This window comes from Callithrix jacchus, chromosome 1 (assembly GCF_049354715.1).
Source record: "Callithrix jacchus isolate 240 chromosome 1, calJac240_pri, whole genome shotgun sequence".
NCBI classification, from domain to species: domain Eukaryota; kingdom Metazoa; phylum Chordata; class Mammalia; order Primates; family Cebidae; genus Callithrix; species Callithrix jacchus.
In genome coordinates this window covers 94221443-94241463 of record NC_133502.1, presented here as the reverse complement: position 1 = coordinate 94241463, position 20021 = coordinate 94221443, and the positions used below count along the sequence as shown (strand labels likewise).

At 41.4% G+C, this 20021-nt stretch overlaps 1 protein-coding gene across 21 annotated transcripts in view; it reads right to left on the bottom strand.

Moving 5' to 3' along the window:
• The window catches only part of TRPM3 (transient receptor potential cation channel subfamily M member 3), a 980420-nt gene that overhangs the window by 101896 nt on the left and 858503 nt on the right, over positions 1-20021 (bottom strand). For 12 of the 21 annotated variants that reach the window (XM_017973100.4, XM_035255728.3, XM_035262473.3 and 9 more), the window contains 5 exons: positions 17865-17965; positions 16340-16474; positions 12594-12644; positions 2788-2823; positions 2494-2634 (listed from right to left, as the gene is read on the bottom strand). In XM_017973100.4, coding sequence (XP_017828589.1) covers positions 2494-2634; positions 2788-2823; positions 12594-12644; positions 16340-16474; positions 17865-17965 — 464 coding nt within the window. The remainder of the gene's footprint in view (positions 1-2493; positions 2635-2787; positions 2824-12593; positions 12645-16339; positions 16475-17864; positions 17966-20021) is intronic. The other 9 variants (XM_035264315.3, XM_035257415.3, XM_017973095.4 and 6 more) reach the window with 1 other exon arrangement.

Sequence of the window (20021 nt, the reverse complement as noted above, 5' to 3'; positions counted from 1 at the left end):
CTCATCCCTATAATCCCAGTAGTTTGGGAGGCTAAAACGGGCAGATCACCAGAGGTCAGGAGTTTAAGACCAGCCTGGCCAACACGGCAAAACCCCGTCTCTACTAAAAAGTACAAAAATTAGCCGAGTGTGGTGGCACATGCCTGTAATCCCAGCTACTCAGGAGGCTGAAGCAGGAGAATTGCTTGAATCTGGGAGGCGGATGTTGTAGTGAGCTGAGATCACACCACTGCACTCCCACCTGGGCTACAGGGTGAGACTCCATCATAAATAAATAAAATAAAATAAAATAAAAAATGCTCACTACCAGCTAGACCAGAAGTTCTCAGAATGTGGCCTATGGGCCCCAAAACATTTTGAGAGGTATGTGAAGTCAAAGGTATCTTCATAACAGTACTAACATGTAGGTGGGTTTGCACCGTCTTGACATTTGTACTGATGGTGCAAAAGCAGTGGTGAGTAAAACTGGTGGGTGCCTTGAGAAGAAGAAAGGCAGTGGTACCCACCTTTACCAGATGTCTTTAGACTCCAGTGTTACCCATCTGCAGAAAGCAAATGCAAAAGTTTTACTTAAGAATGGCGACTGGACACGGTGGCTCATGCCTGTAATCCCAGCACTCTGGGAGACCAAGGCGGGCGAATCACGAGGTCAAGAGATTGAGACCATTCTGGCCACATGGTGAAACCCTGTCTCTACTAAAAATACAAAAATTAGCCGGGCATGGCAGCGCACAGCTGTAGTCCCAGCTACTCAGGAGGCTAAGGCAGGAGAATTGCTTGAACCCGGGAGGCAGAGGTTGCAGTGAGCCGAGATTGCGCCACTGCACTCTAGCCTGGTGCCTGGTGACAGAGCAAGACTCTGTCTCAAAAAAGGCCTTGAGACCTGAAAAACACTTAACTGTACTAAATCTCTACCCCTACTTAGCCATCTTTTTACTATTCTGTGGGATGACATGGGAATTATGCCCCCAAAACACTTCTGCTCTACACTGAACTATGCTGAGTTGTCCTGAGAAAAGCACGACTGTTTGGACTGAATTATAGCTGTATTTTTTTCATGGAATATAATTTTTCCTTGATGAACTGACCGGCAGATGGAGTAAGGTTATGGAGCCTTGGACCTTTGGGAGATGTGTTTGGAATGACCAATGTGAGGCTGTTATTTCAAGGAAAACAACTGGCAGTGTTTGTTGCCAATGACAAAATTCAAACTTTTAAGAAAAATACTAGGATTTTGGAAAACGTCTATCTACTCTCCCCATATCCCACCATGACTTTGACAACTTTTCAATACTGAAAAACATTTCCCATGAGATAGAGGTAATACTAATGAAATTGTATAATAAAATGTGTATAATAAAATGTGTCAATATTTGGAAGATCTGTGTGTCTTAAAAACCAATAATTTTCCATTATCAATCTATGATGTTACAAGATCCATACAAAGTACAAGATAGACATTAGATTTGATTTTGTTATTGTTAACCCTGTGAGGGCAGGGGCTACTCGCAGGCACTGGAATAGCATACTACAGCCTCGAACTCCTGGGCTCAAGCCATTCTCCTGCTTCAACCCCCTTAGTAGCTGGGGTCATGCCTGTCTAGACCAGTGGATTTTAATGTAACAGAATTTGAAAAGTTCACTTATATGGTTTTAGATTTCACCTTTCAACTTATTTTTAAGAAAGCGTTACTTATTAAATTTTGGTGTAGTATCAAAAAAGACTACAATTATATGTAAAGATGGTTAAAATACTCCTTCCTTTGTCTGATATATTTGCCACATTTGTCATATATTTTTGTGGGGTCAGGTTTTCTTCGTATACTTTAAACAGAACATCCTGCAATAGACTGAATACACTAGATGAAATATAGCCCTCTTCTATTAAGCTGGACTTACAAAAATTTCTAAAAGATTAAAAAAAAGCTCCTATTATAAATTTATTCTTTGTTTTTGAGAATATATTTATTTTTGTAAACATGTTCTTTATGTTAACATATAATGGGATTCCTATGTTTAACTAAAAATGAATTAACAAATATTTTTAGAGTCTCCATTTAAATTTCTAACATGGTAAACAAATACCAATAGGTAGAATTCCCATAGATAAAAGCTCTTAGAGGTTATCAACAATTTTTAAAGGTATAAAGACCCAAAACCTGGAAAACTGCTGAGTTTAATAATCTCGATAAGATTAATTTCAATTTCATTACTATTTTTTGTTTAGGTTCAGTCCCAGCACAATTTTCTGATTTGAATTCGACCTAATGAAAAACAAAAACAAAAACATATCCCCATATATATATATATATATATTTTTTTTTTTTTTTAATTACAAAATGTTATTTAAGAGATTTGACAGAAAAAGAAGAGGAGGAGGAGGGGCAGTTATCTCTTTCTCAACTGGTCTCCTTCGAGACAAAGAAGCCACAACCCAAATCTTATAAGGCCTAATCCTCTTGGGAGGGGCCCCGAATCTGCAGCCAGCCTTACCCTCTTGGGGCCGAAGAGGTTATGGTAGAGGGTCCGGAAGCGCTTGCGCGTGTAGTTGCAGCGATAAGCCCCGCCCATCAGGTACTCGATCACCAGGCCGATGTCAATCAGGCTGATTCTGTAGTCTGGGGGCAGGTTCCCCTATCAGGGTAGAACGAAACAAACAAACAGACAAATCCAAAAGACAACGTGGTTTACTAGGGATTCTAGTTCACGTGTTCTGTAACTAGAGTAAAAAAAATAATGAAACAAGAAACATATTGAATGTATTATTATGCTGGTTAATTAATTCACCTTAAAATAGATCCAACCGAAACCTGGATACTCTCGCTTGGAAAGAAGACATAAGTTAAATAAGAAGATGCAGTAATCGTCGGCAACAATAGAAAATCAAAATATTTATTCAAGTCTTCAGCTGGGGAGAAAAAAACACCAGTGTAGAAGAAAGAAACACAAGGCTAGACAAGGCAAACGCTATCACTCCCAGCCACTAGGAACTAGGTTTCCCCAGATTTCCCCGAGCCCCCCCTTCTACCTCTGACCCAGTCTTGTTACCACTTTCTTGATAATCATTTGGAATCTACCACCCACTAAAAGAAGACTCCTTTCAGAAGATGAGTGTCATTACCAGGGCTGCCATCACCTAGGATTTTAGGGTTCAGGTCTCCTTTAATACAAAACCTCTATCCATAATTTTTTAAAAGTTGACACCTTTTTCATAAAAGAAGAGCAGTATTTAGGGAGGGGATTTTGGGTGTCAGGATGAGGTTACATATGAACATCCCTTGCATCTAAAGAGAAGGGGGATAGAAATAGGAGGAGGCATTTTTATCAATGGAGTATTTATTTTTCTAGAACTAAGGAGACTTTTTCATTTTTTTCTTTCAAAGTGAGTAACATTTCTGAAAGATCTAGAGGTATGGGGTCTTTTTTTTTTTAGCTATTTACCATCTACAGATGCAAAATAGTAATGATTTTCTTATTTATTTATTACGGCTTTCTACTTCTAAAGTTTAAGGTCTAAAGAAAATTGTTGCTCTATTCGGTCAAGGGAGAGTTAGTTTCATCTGTGACAAAGTCTGAGTGCACAGTGAATTCCAAAGGGTATGACTGATCCACTCTCACTGCCTGCTGCAGCTGCTTCTTGTGGGAGAGCGCTCTCTAACATGAATGGCTGGGTGTCACACTGCGTAGGAAGCCTCGTGCCCATAGATCTATTTTGGACAGACACGAGGGGCTCCATTCACTTTTGTCCTTAACGAAGGACCCACCCAGGATGCTGTGTAAGATTTCTGCCACTTCACAGAAGACGTTCATTATGTATAGCAGTGATTTTCCAACTTTGGTGGCATCAGAATACCCTGGGGAACTTGGTGACATTACAAATGCCTGGACTCTGTCTCACCTACTTCAATGTATCCTTTGCTAGCTCCTCAGGTGATTCTGATGCATACCCACATGTGTCAAACCACCTGTCTACTCCATGAGATTCTGGTGATAGTGGTAGATTATGCAGCAGAACTGGGAAATTCATAGTGTAAAAAGCTAATTGCTGTCAGTCAGAAATTAAATTTTTTTTGCTAACATGAGGGTAGGTTTTCAGCTGTCCTTACTCAGTTTTTCTATGGGCAACCATATCCATTCAAAGGCTTTGGGATTCAGAATTAGAGGTATCCCACTGCATCCTAACATTAAACCTGTAGCTTTATATTTTTGTTTGATTTATCTCTACATCCTCAGAGCCTCTTATAATATGCCTGGTGTATGGTGGGCACTCAGAGTGTTTCTGTTGAAAGTGTAAACCAGTAAAACAGTGAAATTAACTGATGTAGTTGGGATCAAGTCTGGGTTTGGGTTTTCTAGCATTATGTTCTCAGTAACAAAACTAGCCACAATCTGTTAGTCATTCCTGCTTGGGATAGCCCTAGTTCACTGTGGAAATCTGCTTTGAAACACAGGTAAGGCTGTATCTGGAATTCAGTGGTTATCCTTAATGGGGTGAGAACAAAGGGATAGCAATTGAAGCACCAGCCTCCTGCATATAAGACTCCATTGCCCACTGCTGCCTTTTTTTCTTTTTGAGATGAAGTTTTGCTCTTGTTGCCAAGGCTGGAGTGCAATGGCGTGATCTTGGTTCACTGCAACGTCTGCCTCCCGGGTTAAAGTAATTCTCCTGCCTCAGCCTCCTGAATAGCTGGGATTACAGGTGCATGCCATCATGCCCAGCTAATTTTTGTATTTTTAGTAAAGACGGGATTTTGCCATGTTAGTCAGGCTGGTCTCAAACTCCTGACCTCAGGTGATCCTCCCAACTTGGCCTCCCAAAGTGCTGGGATTACAGGTGGAAGCCACTTTGCCAGGTCCACTGATGCTTTTCAGACTTCCTTGCTGTTCCCAGAATTAGCTCCCACCCCAGCCCAATGCGTCCAATCTCTCCCTTGGCTTGGGGTACACGGAAGGCTTGGGCATCTAACTGGAGCCAGCTAGGGAAAGTGGGACTGTATGAAAGACATCGTATATGAGGTGGAACATTTTGAGACACAGACCCCTTCCATCCTTGACTTTGGCCCTCCATAGTCTAATCTGGCATCCATTTGATGAGCTGAATAGTCCCTTCACAAAAATGACCTCTACCTTCCTCAGAATTTCAAAATCCCCTTTGTTTGAAGATTATCTTTATCCATCTAACTGAATCAGCAGGCTAAGCTGTCCTCAGGCTAAGAAAGACCAATTGTCTGATTTCTTTATGCAAAGCATGGCAAAAAAAAAAAAAAAAAAAAAAAAAAAAAAAAGTTAAAAAGGGAGCTCAGAAAGTTTTAAGATAGTAACTTTTCCTGTATTACCCTTCCAATAAAAATTAAACTGAGTTTAAACATAGTATTAATGCAACCACTTTTCTCCATTATTTTGGTGCAGGCCAACAAGGCCCCAGTTTCTGTATCCTCTGGCTCTCTTGGACTATTAGGTGAGACTGCTATTTCAAGAATAGAAGAGTTTCAGAGACTGGAACAGCCTGGGTGAGCCTCATTCACAGACACAGGGCTCCTACAGGGATGGCCTCCAGAGGATGCCCACCCATCGTGTCATTTTCCTTGGCAGGGTAAGGAGGAGGCACACCAGCTTCCAGTCAGCTGCCCTGGGCTTCTGTCTGTCCTTCTGCCAGCAGCCACTTTCCCTCAGGCTCTCAGACTTTTTTCTAGAGAAAGGGGCTTGAACTCCATGGCCTTTATGGTCTGCAATGTTCAAAGGCCAAGTTTCAGAAAAGTCCTCAAAAGACATATTGTGATGCTATAAAAAGACAATCAGAGCACATCTATAAATTTGTGCCTAGTTTTAATCTCATAGGAATGTTAAAAATTTAAAATGTGGGCCTGGCGCAGTGGCTCCTATCTGTATTTAGTGCTTTGAGAGGCTGAGGCTGGCGGATTGCCTGAGCTCAGGAGTTTGAGACCAGCCTGGGCAACATTGTGAAACCCCGTCTCAACTAAAATACAAAAAAATAGCTGGGCGTGGAGGCATGGGTCTGTAATCCCGGCTATTAGAAAGCTGAGGCAGAAGAATTGCTTGAACCCAGGAGGTGGAGGTTGTAGTGAGCCGAGTTCGTCCCACTGCACTCTATCCTGGGTGACAGAGCAAGACTCCATCTCAAAAAAAAAAAAAAAAAAAAATTAAAAATGTGGGCAATACTGAGTGCTCTTGTTGCCCAGGCTGGAGTGCAGTGGCGCAATCTTGAGTCACTTGTATTTTGTTTTGAGAAACTTAGGTGTGAGCATCAGTTAGAATTCTAAAAACAAGACACCAATATCGTCTGAAGACCAATACTGAAAGGGAATATTTATGCTTTTGAGGTGTCTTTAAGAGTGGGAGTGGTCAGGATAGTGATAATAGTATAATTCAAAATCAATAAAAATGTAAGGGACAAATAGAACATTTTTAGAAAATGACTATATACATAAAGGACTTTTAGGGGCATATACTGCCAAGGAGGTGCTGGGTTCTTCTCAGATAAAGCTTGATTCTTTCAGAATGATTTATGTGTGGTCGGCCCTGAAGGAGGAGAAAGGATTCCGTGACCATTGAGAGTCCTGCATTCATTTGACCACAAGGGGGCGATATTCACCTAACAGAAGACAATGAGGATTCTCGCTCTGCAACATTTTCCTGCCTTTCTTTTCTTTTTTTTTGAGCCGGAGTTTTGCTCTCATCGCCCGAGCTGGAGTGCAGTGACGCCACTTTGGGTCACTGTAACCTAGGCCATCATTCTCCTGCTTCAGCCTCCCAAGTAGCTGGGATTACAGGCATGTGCCATCATGCCCGGCTAATTTTTTTGGATTTTTAGGAGAGGGGGTTTCACCATGTTAGCCGGGCTAGTCTGGAATTCCTGACCTCAGGTGATCCCCTGTCTCGGCCTCCCATAGTGTTGGGATTACAGGCCATCTTCTGTTTTGTATATACCATAAGGCCATATAAACAAATCAAGAGTGGATGAAGGATTGGGGGCTAAGGAGTGAGTCAGATGCTCTCCTGGAAGTGGTATCTGGAGGAGTGAAAATTTACTTTAATAAGTAATGTGTTTGAATTCAGTCTGAAAGGCTGAATTGCAGCTATTTCTTCATAGAGATTTTAGGAAGCCAAGAAGTTAGGGAATTACTTTTACTAGGAAGAGTGGAAACCTTCTGGGGAAGAAGAAATAGATTTTATAACATGGATTAAAATTGGGTACAATTTAGGCCTCTTGGAATAAGTGTCTGCATGGACTCTGAAGGGGATGGGAGCCTCTGTGCATGACACAGTGCTGGGCAGATGGCCATGACCATTGGGACCTGCAGACGTTGCAGATGATGCATTTGCATTGCTTCTCTTGGACAGGTATTGCTGGGCAGACGGGACCTTACCGATACCCACTCAGAGAGCAACCTGCAACATGACCCCATGGAGGAAACAGTCCTGGGATGGGCCATGGCCCTGACCCCATGTGACCCTGGCCAGATCACTTTCCCTCTCTGTACCTCAGTTTGTGCTATGAAAATAGGTGGCTTGGATACAGCAACTTTTAAGGTCCTGTCTATTTCTAAAAATCCAACTGTATGATCACTACTTGGCAGGCTGCTCTTATTTTTTTTGGCCCATTGGCCAAAGACTCTGTTCAGAGCTTCCAAGGGTGATATAGCTTCCAGTGATCCCCTGGAGTTTGGTTAGTGGAACCAGAGGCTTGGAGACAAGGGATGGTAAAAGGACAGATGGGGATGAGGTGGGGCTCAGTGCATCCAGCTCCTCTGGAAAAAGCAGAGAAGGTGAGCAGTACCTCACACGCCAACAGGGAATGTCCAAACACTTTCTGGAGGAGTCTTCCTTTGCTTGGGTCCTTTTCAAATTAGAAGTCAAAAAGGATACTGGAGGAACAATCATTCTGCCTGCTGTTTCTGTTCTAGCACCTCCCCCTCCCACTTCAGTAAGGACTTTGGTAATGGGTAAAACCCAAACTATTATTTCCCATTTCATGCCTTAACAATGGGAGCCCATGTGATTCAAATAATTTGCTAGACAGGCTTGTGTCTATGGGCAGATGTTCCTTACGTACAATTTGACAACTTGAAAATGCTGTCTTCCTTTTTCATGCTATGAACTACTAACCTCAGGTTTACTTCATGCAAGAGCATAAGAAAACCTTTTAATTAAAAAAATAGTTTAAATTCACTTATTAGATCTGTTTTTCAAAATGAATGGTGTTTTTCAGATGTCAGCTCATGATGTCACTATCAGATCTCAACTGTTCAGGGAGTTTTTTTCCTTTGAAACTCTTAACAAGCCTTCAAAGCAAGACAGTTTCCTTCTGACATACGTAAGGTATAAAATGATTGCTGGTTGTCAGCTTACCAAGGGAGTGTGAAGAAAAGACGACCCTGGGACAACTTGTATAATAAAGGAAAGTGGGCTGCAGTTGGTGTGAGTAAACACCAGGGAGGGGCTTCATCTGGTGAAAGCTCAGGGGATAAGAGGACATCACCCCGATGTGCAGCCCATTAACATGGTAATATCTCGGGCAACCAATCCTCTGAAATATAATAATGCTTTTGCAAATTTGCATGCATTTAGCAAATGGGATTATGCAAATGCCCTTTCCTTACCCAAAGTGTGTCTGAAAAAAAATTTTTTTTTCATTCTTCAAAGCTCTGGGTCTTAATTCCCATGTAAATGAACTCTAAATTATCATAATTTCACCACTACTTCTATATAATACCCAAATAGCATCCTCCTTTGTGGGGGGAAGGATAGTATAGGTTAATTTGAAATATTAGCACATTTAAGAAAGGGAAAAAACTACTTTAAAACATACAGAGGCACAAATTGAGCAGACAGCTACTAAAATGGCAGGTTATATTCAACAGATAAGCAGACAGACTTGGGCCACTCTGGTTTAATATGAGAGCACTGGTACATTCAATGGATTTATGCATGAAAATAGTTCAGAGAACTGGGTTGGTTTAAAACAATTTAAATTTCTGATTAATGATGAAGAGCCACTCTTTTTACCTCATTGCTCCTATATTGTTCCCTTGATATAAATAATTTGAGATTTCAAAACCAACTTGGGAACAATTCCCCACATTCAGTTCCGTTGGTCTCAAAACAGAGGTGAACTGAAGATGTCATGCTGATTGACTTATGATGGTTCGATAATTCCTCAATGCATGCATTTGGTTCTTAAGAGTTACATATAATTTGATGGATGTATTATCAAATACTATGCTTAATGTCTAGGACTGTGTTCCTAATTCATGAATAGCGTTTTGTTATCAGAATTGGTAACTTATTCATTACTTTCTCCAGATTAAATATACATGCACACATATATTTTCCCCCTATAATTGTAAAGAAGAAAGCACGTTAATTATAATTATGTTCATTAATTTTGAAAATTGCTTTAAGTTCCCAAGATTTTCTTAGCATTTTAACCCTAGTTTTGTAGCCTTTGATTATCTTATTGGCCTAAATTGCTGGAAGTCACTTGAAACCACCTGAAAATCACCTGAGAAAGTTGTGCACCAATGTTAATTTCTTCCTTATTCACTTCTTCTCCAAACACAAAATGAACAAAAACCTTCATTTTCAACTCCCTTAATCCATATAATATAAAATGCAGGCACTGCGACTCCTGTGACTACTGCTGTTCATCTTTCTTTTTTTTTCTTATTTTCTGAATCTCACACTGTTCATCTTCCTTGCTCTCCCAGAGTTGGTTACTCACCTTGGTCACGGAAATAATGGATTCTGCATTTCCTGCTCCTACTTATTCCCAAGGGAAGAAATTAAAAATTGGCTTTCTGTTGTTTCCTGTCTTATTGGCAGTCTCTTTTTCCAGGTAAAAGGATAAATTATTTCTAGGCCAGTTCAATACTATTTTTGGTCATTTGTTATTATTTTTTCCAGTTACTAAATTTGTAAGTAAATGGTAAATGCATGCTTATATAATGATTTTCTTGCTCTAATATTTGGGTCATACTTAAAAGGAAAAAAGCTGCTTTTAATGTTTCTTCTTCCCAAATTCTTGCCATCCTGTTCTTTCTTGTTAGTCTATATTTTTGAGGTACCTCTTTAGCTGAGAAGCTACCCCCCAAAAAACCCCACCTTGGAGATAATTTACATGACTTCTAATAATACAAGTGACATAAGCAAATGCAAAAGGCAACTTGAGGGATTTCAGAAAAAGCAGAGTCCTATGGAGAAAAGAAAGTAATGAGAAGGATTTTGATCATTTATACCCAGTGAAATCTAACTGCAAAAATCCCTTTGAAAACTAGACATTATTGCTGGAAGACTGGGTCACTGAATTGGATGAGTGCCATTTTTTTTTAAAGGGTTGGGTTGACGATGACTGAGATTGAGGGACAAAGGCATAGCTGTCTATTTAGAAAGATTCGCAATTCCTTCAGGGTTGGAGATTAACTTAAAGTGAAGGAGAGAACACCCCAATTCATTATTTTAGAAAAACTCAAAGCATTTGTTTGAACATGACCAACAACTATCTTGCTGAATACACATCCAATGTGTCTACTTCTAATCTTTTGAGTTTAGTTTTCAGGCAATTTTAAGCCAGGATGAATAAGACAAAACTGGAAGCTTCGAGGAAAGAGAAATAGGTTTGTTGAAGGCAGATCTACTGCTATGGCCTGGAATGCGTAGACCAGTGAAGGATCTGATCTTAGGAAAGTGGTTGTTGAATTGTGAGTACAGAGTGCACAGCCTCTTTCCCTCTTGTTTCGAAAGAACTACAGGCTTAGCCACTCAAGCAGATGAAAAATCCTTCATTAAAGTGGTGTAGAGATGGGAGGAAAGTTTGCAAGGGTCAAAGGAAGGAGATTTTGTTTCTGTGTGTTATTTTTTTATTGCATTTTAGGTTTTGGGGTACATGCGCAGAACATGCAAGATAGTTGCATAGGTACACATTTTTGTGTTATTTTTATATCCTTTACTCATTCTTAGCAAATGTCCAGCAGGTGAACAGGAACATTCATTATAAGTAGCCCCAGGGCCTTTGCTCGGCCTTTCGAAGGAAAGAGAAGAAATTAGTTGCAGAACGCCTAAGGGCAATTCTAGCCACTTCCTGTGAGATGAAGGAATCAGATTGTATTTTGACTTCACTTTGTGGCTTCCTCTGAATATGTCCTGTGGACTTTGGTGAAGAATTGTTACCAAGTGGTGATATTGGGCATATGTGTGCATGTGTGTATGGGCACACCTATGTGTGGGGTGGGGGCAGTGCCACCTTCTGTTTTATCTTTTGGAATTAAAATGTCAGTTTCTGGGATGGATTTAAGTGTTCAGACCTCAAGCTACGTCTGAAAAAGATAATATGGGGCAAAAGAAAAAGCACTTGGCTAAGAGTAAAGAGAATCTCCCTATATCTCATTCTTCTTGTCTTTAAATGGGAACAAAACCGTATTATAACAAAAAAATAATAATTCTTTTTTTTTTGAGATGGAGTCTCACTCTGTTGCCCAGGCTGGAGTGCAGTTGTATGATCTTGGCTCACTGCAGCCTCTGCCTCCCAGGTTTAAGCAATTCTCCTGCCTCAGCCTCACAAGTAGCAGGGATTACAGGTACACACTACCATGCCTGGCTAATTTTTGTATTTTCAGTAGAGACAGGGTTTCACCATGTTGACCAGGCTGGTCTTGAACTATGACATTAGGTGATCTACCCACCTAGCCCTCCCAAAGTGCTGGGATTATAGGCACGAACCACTGTGCCCAGCCTATACGAATAAAATAATAATTCTATTTCATAGAATTTTTGTAAAGATTAAATGAGTTAAAATGCACTGAAAGTGTCAGCATTGCTGTGTACTTAGTCATCACTAGCTCATGATTATTATTATTATCTTACCATTATTAGTCAAAGGAACTAAGCTTTAAAATTAGCTCTTCACTAACTACCAACCACCAAATCAGTTCTTGTCTCCTTTCAGTTCAGCTTCCTCATCTATAAAATGAAAATAATTCTACCTGATCCATACCTACCAATTCTTTCCTCCATCCAATGAGATGACAAATATGAAAAAATATTCTGGAAAAAAACAGAATGTTCAAAGAATGGAGTGCATATTTATGATTTTGTCTCTGTTTTTAGAAAATTTGGAGCTATGCTTACTTACTACACTCTGTGTAATGCTAGATGTGTCATTGTATCAGGAGCTGGTGAGTGAAGATGTACTCTTGTAGTCAGTCAGGAAGCATGGAAACCAGCTCCCCAAACAGTGAGGGGCATGTGGAAAGATACAGGTAATGGCATAAATCCACTTGGCACGCGGAAAGCCGAGAGTTCCACTACCCAAAAGCATTACGTCCAATGAAAGCATCTAAAAGCACGGCGATTGTAAATAACACCACAGCTGCATCATGAGCAGAAGCATCAGTTAAAAGAGATACACACACACACACACACACACACACACACACACACACACACACACAGAGTTCTGAAATGAGCGCCTGACAGGGACAGGAATATTCTGGCAGCTCATGCAAAACGGAGGCACTCTCTAATCACAGGAAGCGGTCAAGACAGGGCCTCTGACCTGCAGTCGAGAGGGTTCTTACCTTTTTCACATCCCTGACCAAGTGGTACAATGTATTTGAGGGCCCATGTCTCTGAAAACAATAAAGAAGAATCAAACAGTTTTGCTAGTCAGGGGCTCATGTTGGCAAGGCAAGAAGGATCTGGAAGGAAGGGCTCTGGCTGGTGGAGGGCAGTTTGTTAAGATGAACCTTGTTCTAGTTGCTCAGTGTACCTGTCTTTTCTTTCTTTTAAATTGTCCCCATTTGGAGATGAAAAGCTTTGTCAGTGATTTGGTTTTATTTTTTAATTGAGACAGGGTCTTCTGTTGCCCAGGATGGAGTGCAATGGCATAATCACAGCTCACTGCAGCCTCGAACTCCTGGGCTCAAGTGATCCTCTTACCTTAGCCTCCCGAGTAGCTAGGACTACAAATACACAACACCATGACTGCCTAATGTTTTATATAAAATTTTTGTTTTAGAGATGGGTTCTCACTATGTTGTCCAGACTCCTCTTGAATTTCTGGCCTCGAGCAATCCTCCTACTTCAGCCTCCCAAAGTGCTGGGATTACAGACAAAAGCCACCTCAAGGCCATATCTGTTTATTCTAAACAAACATGTTGGCAGATTTTGAATTGCATTTCCTAAGAAAATGTATTTGCGGTTCTAGGTTCCAACTTTTTAAGGGAGGTTGTCAACTCTGTTGACAAAATATGATGGAAGAAGCTAGTTTTGCAGCCAGGGGCCAGGATGAGGGTGGGAGAACAAAGGTACCCATTGGCTGCATTGGAAATACATTTGGGCACGTTGCCATCACAACTTTTTATTACCCATCATGAATGAGCACTTGTCTAAGAAGGGGGTTGGCCCCTCTTCTGTGAAAGGCCTGAGAGTAAATACTGTAGACTTTGTGGACCACATAGTCTTTGCTGAAACTCTTCAACTCTGCTGTTGTAATGTGCAAGTAGCCGTAGATCACATGTAACAAATGAACTTGGTTATGATTCAAGGAAATTTTCATTATGGGCACAGAAAATGTGTCATAGAAAGGCATTTTTCTTTTGATTGTTTCAACTCTTTAAAATGCAAAAAAAAAAAAAAAAAAATTAGCTTGCAGCCCATACAGAGACAGGCAGCAGGCTGAATTTGGGTGACAGTTCATTGTAATTCGATTTAAAGAAAAAGCCACAGACTGGGAAAAAAAAGTTTTGTAGAAAAGATGGATGCTTGTTTGAGGTAAATATAAAATGAAATGAGTTGCCGTTCTATGGTCTTTTAGGAATAGAAATGTTAGATAAAATCCAAGAAGCCCAATTAAATTTGAATTTCAGATAAATAATGTATAATTTTAATATCCCAGGCAATCTTTGAGATATAACAAAACTGTTTGTTGTTAATCTGAAATTCACATTTAACCTTGCATCCTGTATTTTATTTTCTAAATCTGGTGAGATGATTAGAGAATCTAAAATAGTTATGGCAATTTTTTTTTTTTTTGAGACAGAGTCTCTCTCTGTCACCCAGGCTGCAGTGCAGTGGTGTGATCTCAGCACACTGCAACCTCTACCTCCAGAGTTCAAGCAATTCTCTTGTCTTAGCCTCCAGAGAAGCTGGGATTACCGGTGTGTACCACCATGCCCAGCTAAATTTTGTGTTTTAGTAGAGATGGGGGTTTCACTATGTTGGCCAGGCCAGTCTCAAACTCCTGACCTCAGGTGATCCATCCACCTCAGCCTCCCAAAGTGCTGGGATTACAGGCGTGAGCCACTGTGCCTGGCCAATGGCAAATTCTTAAGCACTGTTGCAACCATTCAGGTATAGAGACAGGTCTATGAACTGCTGCAGCAACCTGCCCATTCACGTGGACATGCCTATCAGAGCTCTTTTTCCACTGAGGGGGTGCTGGATTGTGCAGTGATTCAACCTACAGACTCTGGAGTCAGAGTGTCTGGCTCCCTACCTCTGCTGCTTACTGGCTCTGAACATGCGCAAGCTCCTTAACTGTGACTCAGTTTATCATCTTTAAAATGGAGATCATAGTATCACTTTATCTGATGCGGTTGTTGTGAGGATTAAGTGATATAATGTCTATAAAGCCATTACAAATTGTGCTTGGTGCCAATCAGTGTCAGCTATTACTACGGAGGCTATTTACTGTTCCGTAATCCACAGCGAAGTATTCCAGGAAGCCACCACTGGCAGACGGAACTGATCAAACTTACTGGCCTTTCTCAGTCTAGAATTCTCCAACTTTTTTTTCTCCCCAATTGTTGGAATAAATCACTCTACTCCCTTGATTCTCTAATTGATAGGCCATTCAACTCTTGTCGTTATTTTTATTTTTTAAATTGAAACCCATTATTCTTACTGAAAGTCTCATTATGCTGAACCAAGAAAAGTCTGTGGAAAAACAGAAACCCGGGGCCATTCTGCTAACCTGTTTCTACTTTTTGCAGCCAGTGCCAGGGTGGTACCACCTAACAACTACTCCTGGCTGGGCACAGGAAGTAAGCTCCATCCTGCTTGCCCTCTGTGTGGCGGGACAGAGACACTGAAAATGAGGGGTAGAATAATCTCAGAGACAGAAGCTTGGGTTCAACGCTTACTGGCTTCTTTCTTAGGAGTCCTGTGACTGAATTCACTTTGGCCTCTGCTATGGTTTGGATGTTTGTGTCCTCTCCAAAATTCATGTTGAAACTTAATTTCGAAGGCACTAGTATTAAGAAGAGGGGCCTTAAACGTGTATACCTAGGTAATAAACCTGCATGTTTTGCACATGTATCCCAGAACTTAAAGCATAATAATAATTAAAAAAAAAAAGTGTGGCCTTTAGGAGGTGATTAGGTGATGAGGGCTCCTCCTTTGTGAGGGGGACTAAGGCCATTATAAGAGAAGCTTCAGACAACATTCAGCCCTCCTGCCCTCCGTCTCTTCTGCCTTGTAAGGACACAGCATTTGTTCCTTCTGGGGAATGCAACAACAAGGTGCCACTGTGGAAGAAGCAAAATGCAGCCTTCTCCAGACACCAAACTTGATCTTAGACTTCCCAGCCTCCAGAACCCAGAGAAATAAGTTTCTGTTGTTTATAAATCACTGAGTCTCAGGTATCTTGTTATAGTACCACAAATGGACTGAGACAGCCTCATTCTTCTCATTTGTCAAATGGGAAAATATGTGCTCTTTAAACTTTGCTGGATTCTAGTGAAGTGCATCAGCTCAGAGCCAACGCACTTAACTCGTGTGAATTCTCTCAATAACTTCATGAATAGTAGTTTGACCTATGATTACTCCTGGGTATCCCTAGTAAGTTAACTAATCACAATGTTTAAGTAACTCCAGAAAAGGTATTTTACCTTTTATGCCACTTTATAGCTGAACTGTGAAGAATGAACTTCACAGCTCTGAGGAAAACAAAATGGTGCAGGACACTTAATAGGCCTTTTTTGATGCTTAGAGTTAAATCAATCCTCCCTTGCTAATTGCCTCTAACACCCTCTGGGTTTACAGAACAAACTGTGTTCTCATTTCCAGAGCTTTGTAACTTTGTATAAGAACATGAGAGCGATACACTTAGGCTACCACGTAACTTCTTGCCTTAGATGCTGACAACTGAGCAATTAAAACAAGTGGAATCTTGGTGACTTGGTGTTTGTCATTTATGTAGGGAGTATTTGTGATGAACGATTCATGCATTTGGAGGGGAGAAGGGAGGAGAGTCACAGGCATATGGAGGGCAGGAGAAGGTAAAACAAACAAAAAAATAAAGAGTGCCTTAGTTTGGCCCTACCGTATTGTACAATTCTTCTAGTCTGGAGATGGTGAGAAAACGGTGCATGCTTACTCCATTCTCTATGAGTAATTTCACAAAATCCACTCTGTCCAGAACTAAGGCATCCAACATGGCTTGCTCCAGAGATCCCACCTGCAAATCAAGTTGCTGAGTTAGTCTGCCCCAGGGTCTATCTAGGGATGCGGTTCTTTGGTGTTCGCTTGAACAGCTTAGAAAGGGATGCCTGTGACATCTGGTAGACCTTCAGCACATCTAAGAACATGCTAGCAAGACTCTTCACAGATTTACTTTTGGGACAGCCACAACCTCTCCCATGTTTGGGGGCCTGTCTTTGCAAGCAGAAGTCAAGGATTTCTAGTTCCAAAAACTATTTCTTCCCTTAATCTCTTGTTGTGGATCCCAAGGAGGTACAAGGGTTCACAAGGTTTTTCCCCTTGCAATTATCCAATCAACCTTCTCAACACCCAGCGAAGTGTCAAAAAGTGGGTACTTTGCTGTTTTCATTTTTGTTACCCCTGGGCTCTGAGTGAGACACCAGGCCGACTGAGAAGAGGGACCCGAGTCAACAGATCAAAGGACCTAACTCACCGCTGTGTCTCTGTGGAGAAGTGAGCAAGACCACAAAGATGTCACTTAACTGAAGAAACAAAAAACAAAAAAACCCAGCCTACTTTCTGGATTTGCCAGTGGCTTAAAGTTTTATTTAATGCATTTCACAGACATGTCCCAGGGTCTAGACTCTGGCAAATCTTTCCATGTTAGCAATCCAGCAGCACTGAATGAAGACAGGGGGTCAATCCCAGGCAGAAACTCTCTGGGGGAAAGGAAAACATAAGATAAGGCCTTCCTGTGAGTGCTGTGATTACAGGCACAGAAATCAAGTTTCAGGCTGCTGGGTTACCTCTTGTGGATGCATGAATATACCACCTGATGGCCAATCTCACACATTTTTATTTTTGGTATAGTCAATGGAGGGAAGCAAACCAAGAACAGTTATATAAAGCACTGGTTTCCTTGTGTTGTTCTTTGCAAATAAGGAGGACCTGTGCTCAGCCACCAGGACCAGATGGCGCCTGCACAGGGAAGCCTGCTAATTCTGCATCCTGAGGTGTGACCCAGCCATAAACCAGTGGGGGCTGCCATGGCTTGGGCAGCAAACTCTTCCCTTTGTCCCATCAGAGACAATCAGAAGCAAATTAAAAATTCTACCCCTTCCTTAATTTTAATAAATACAGCTTTGTCTTATATTTTGTTCAGACTTATTAAAGTAAAAGGCATTATTTGCAGCTGAAAATTGCTATTAACGGCCACTCATAGAGATGGAAATATTTGGAGTTGTGTTTGGTTGAAATTTCCACTAGGTGGCAGTGCTTTCCCGAATATGAGAAAGGGATTAGGACAGGGATTTTGCTACCAAGGAACATGTTCCATCTTAAAGAACATGTTCCATCTCGAGGCTCCTTAAAGAAATACCCTTGCCCAACCAAAGTGGGCTTTTCACGGGTGACGACATATACTCTACCGGCCACTGTTGCCCATAAATAAAGATCTGGCTGCGAGCGATGTCGACTCTGTTCCAGGCTAACGCTAAGCTCAGTTGGTCTGGGGCCGAGGCATTGGCTCCTGTGCGTAGACAAGTGGGAAAAAAGAGTGGAAGAAAGAAAACATTGATCAGTTATCACACTGAGAGCAACCGCTCCATCCCTCTGCCATGAATACTCCTCTTCCTGAAGAGCCCACGGTATTACTGACATTTTGGGTAAGATAACTCCTTGTCTCAGGGCTAACCAGTGTATTATAGATTATTACATTAAAAAAAAAAGTTTTAAAAATATATTTGAAACGCCATGCTTTTTTGATATATAATAATTGTACATATTTATGCATGTGATATTTTGATATATGCATGCAGGTTCATTGCAGATGATTAATAGCACACCTGGACTTAACCCAGTAGATGTCAATAACACTTCTCAGCCCCATCCTCCCAGACATACTCGAAAATGTCTCCAGACGTTGCCAAATGCCCCTACGTGTGAAGGGAGGTCAAACTGGCCCGGTGAGCAGCACTGCTCTTTGCCTGGCTAGGCAAAGTGCGGTTCACAGGGCAGCTGCAGCAGCGCCGCCCCCTCTTCAGGCCCTGGTTAGAAATGCAGACCTCAGGCCCTGTCCCAGACCTACTAAACCAGATTCTGTATTTTCACAAGATCCCGAACATGACTTGTGTGCACACTCAAGTTTGAGAAGCTGTGCTCTATGACACATTTTGCTTCTGCTGGCCAATCATGGGTTTCAAGGCATCACTTGAATAGTATTTTGCATGCGGAGGGTGCTCTCATCAACTAGTGCACCAACTTGCCACTTTCCTGAAAAAGAGGAAGGCCTCTTAACAGAGAGGCAAACCAGTGGTTTAGGTTTACTTTAATTTGTGGGTAGAAACCATTGGAACTATTTCCCAGGTTCTCATTTTTTCTCCAGATTCTGTCTCTAGAGCTATGTGGTGGCTAAGTTTAAATTAATTAAAATTAAATAAAAAAGTTATAATTTCCTTTCACACTACACACATTTTAAGAACTTAATAGTTTCATGTGGCTAGTGACTACTGAACTGGAAAGCACAGATGCAGAACGTTTCTATCACCACAGAAGTTCTATTGGCCCCCAGCTGGTCTAGGTGAATGCATCCTATCTGCAGATGCAAACTGCCATGCAGCTGGAGGGAAAGCTGGAAATGGAGGCAGTGTAGTAGGGAGAGGAACACTGGGCTCTAGGCAGGGGGCCCCAGTGAGAGTCCCTGTGGCTGTGTGGACTCTTCTCAGTCACTGTTGAACATCTGCAAAATATTTTAACCGGTTTACGTGGCTGAGATGTGAGACTGAGAGTGTTTGTGTAAAGAGGTTTTTGACAGTTCATGAACACCCTTGGTGCAGTGAGGAAGAGACACCGCTAAATATTTGCCCATCTTCATGCTGCTGGATATCCCACAATTGGGGAGAAGGCTAGAGAGACAACCTTCCTTGGCTCAGAGTTTCTAAACATCCAACATGTGCTGGGCTAAGTATTAGGCACTTCCACATGTCATATGTAATGTCCCAATTAATCTGGGAACGGAGTCTTATAGTCCCCATTGAAACACATGGGACTACTGAGATCCAGGAGGGTTGAACAGTTAAAGATAAATCAGCTATTAACAGAGGCTAAATGGAACACATATTCACCAAACCAGAGGTCAGAGTCAGATCCAGAGAATTCTTCTTCATCGCTGCTGCTTCTGTTGTTTGGGAAAGAAGGATAGCAAATGTATACGCTGTTTGTTCCTCTGGGTTCACCAGCAGTCAAGGCCAGAGACAGTGAGGAGGTTAGGGTTCCTTGTGGTTAAATCACATCAATGATTCCTAAACTTTGCTGCACATTAGGATCACTTGGGGAGCTTTGCTCAGGGAGCATCCCATACCAATTCAATCATGCTGCTTGGGATGGGATCCAGGTGTGGATATTTTTTAAAGCTTCCAATGTGCAGGAAAGGCTGGGAACTACTGTGCTGTGTGCCTCCTTTCCTGCTTACCCTCACCTCTTCCCTCTGGGCTCCGAGATACTGACATTACAAAGTAGGCAAAAAATGCTTGCCAAGTTAACACTTCTCAAATTTTAGCATGCATAAATACAACTCGGAGAACTTT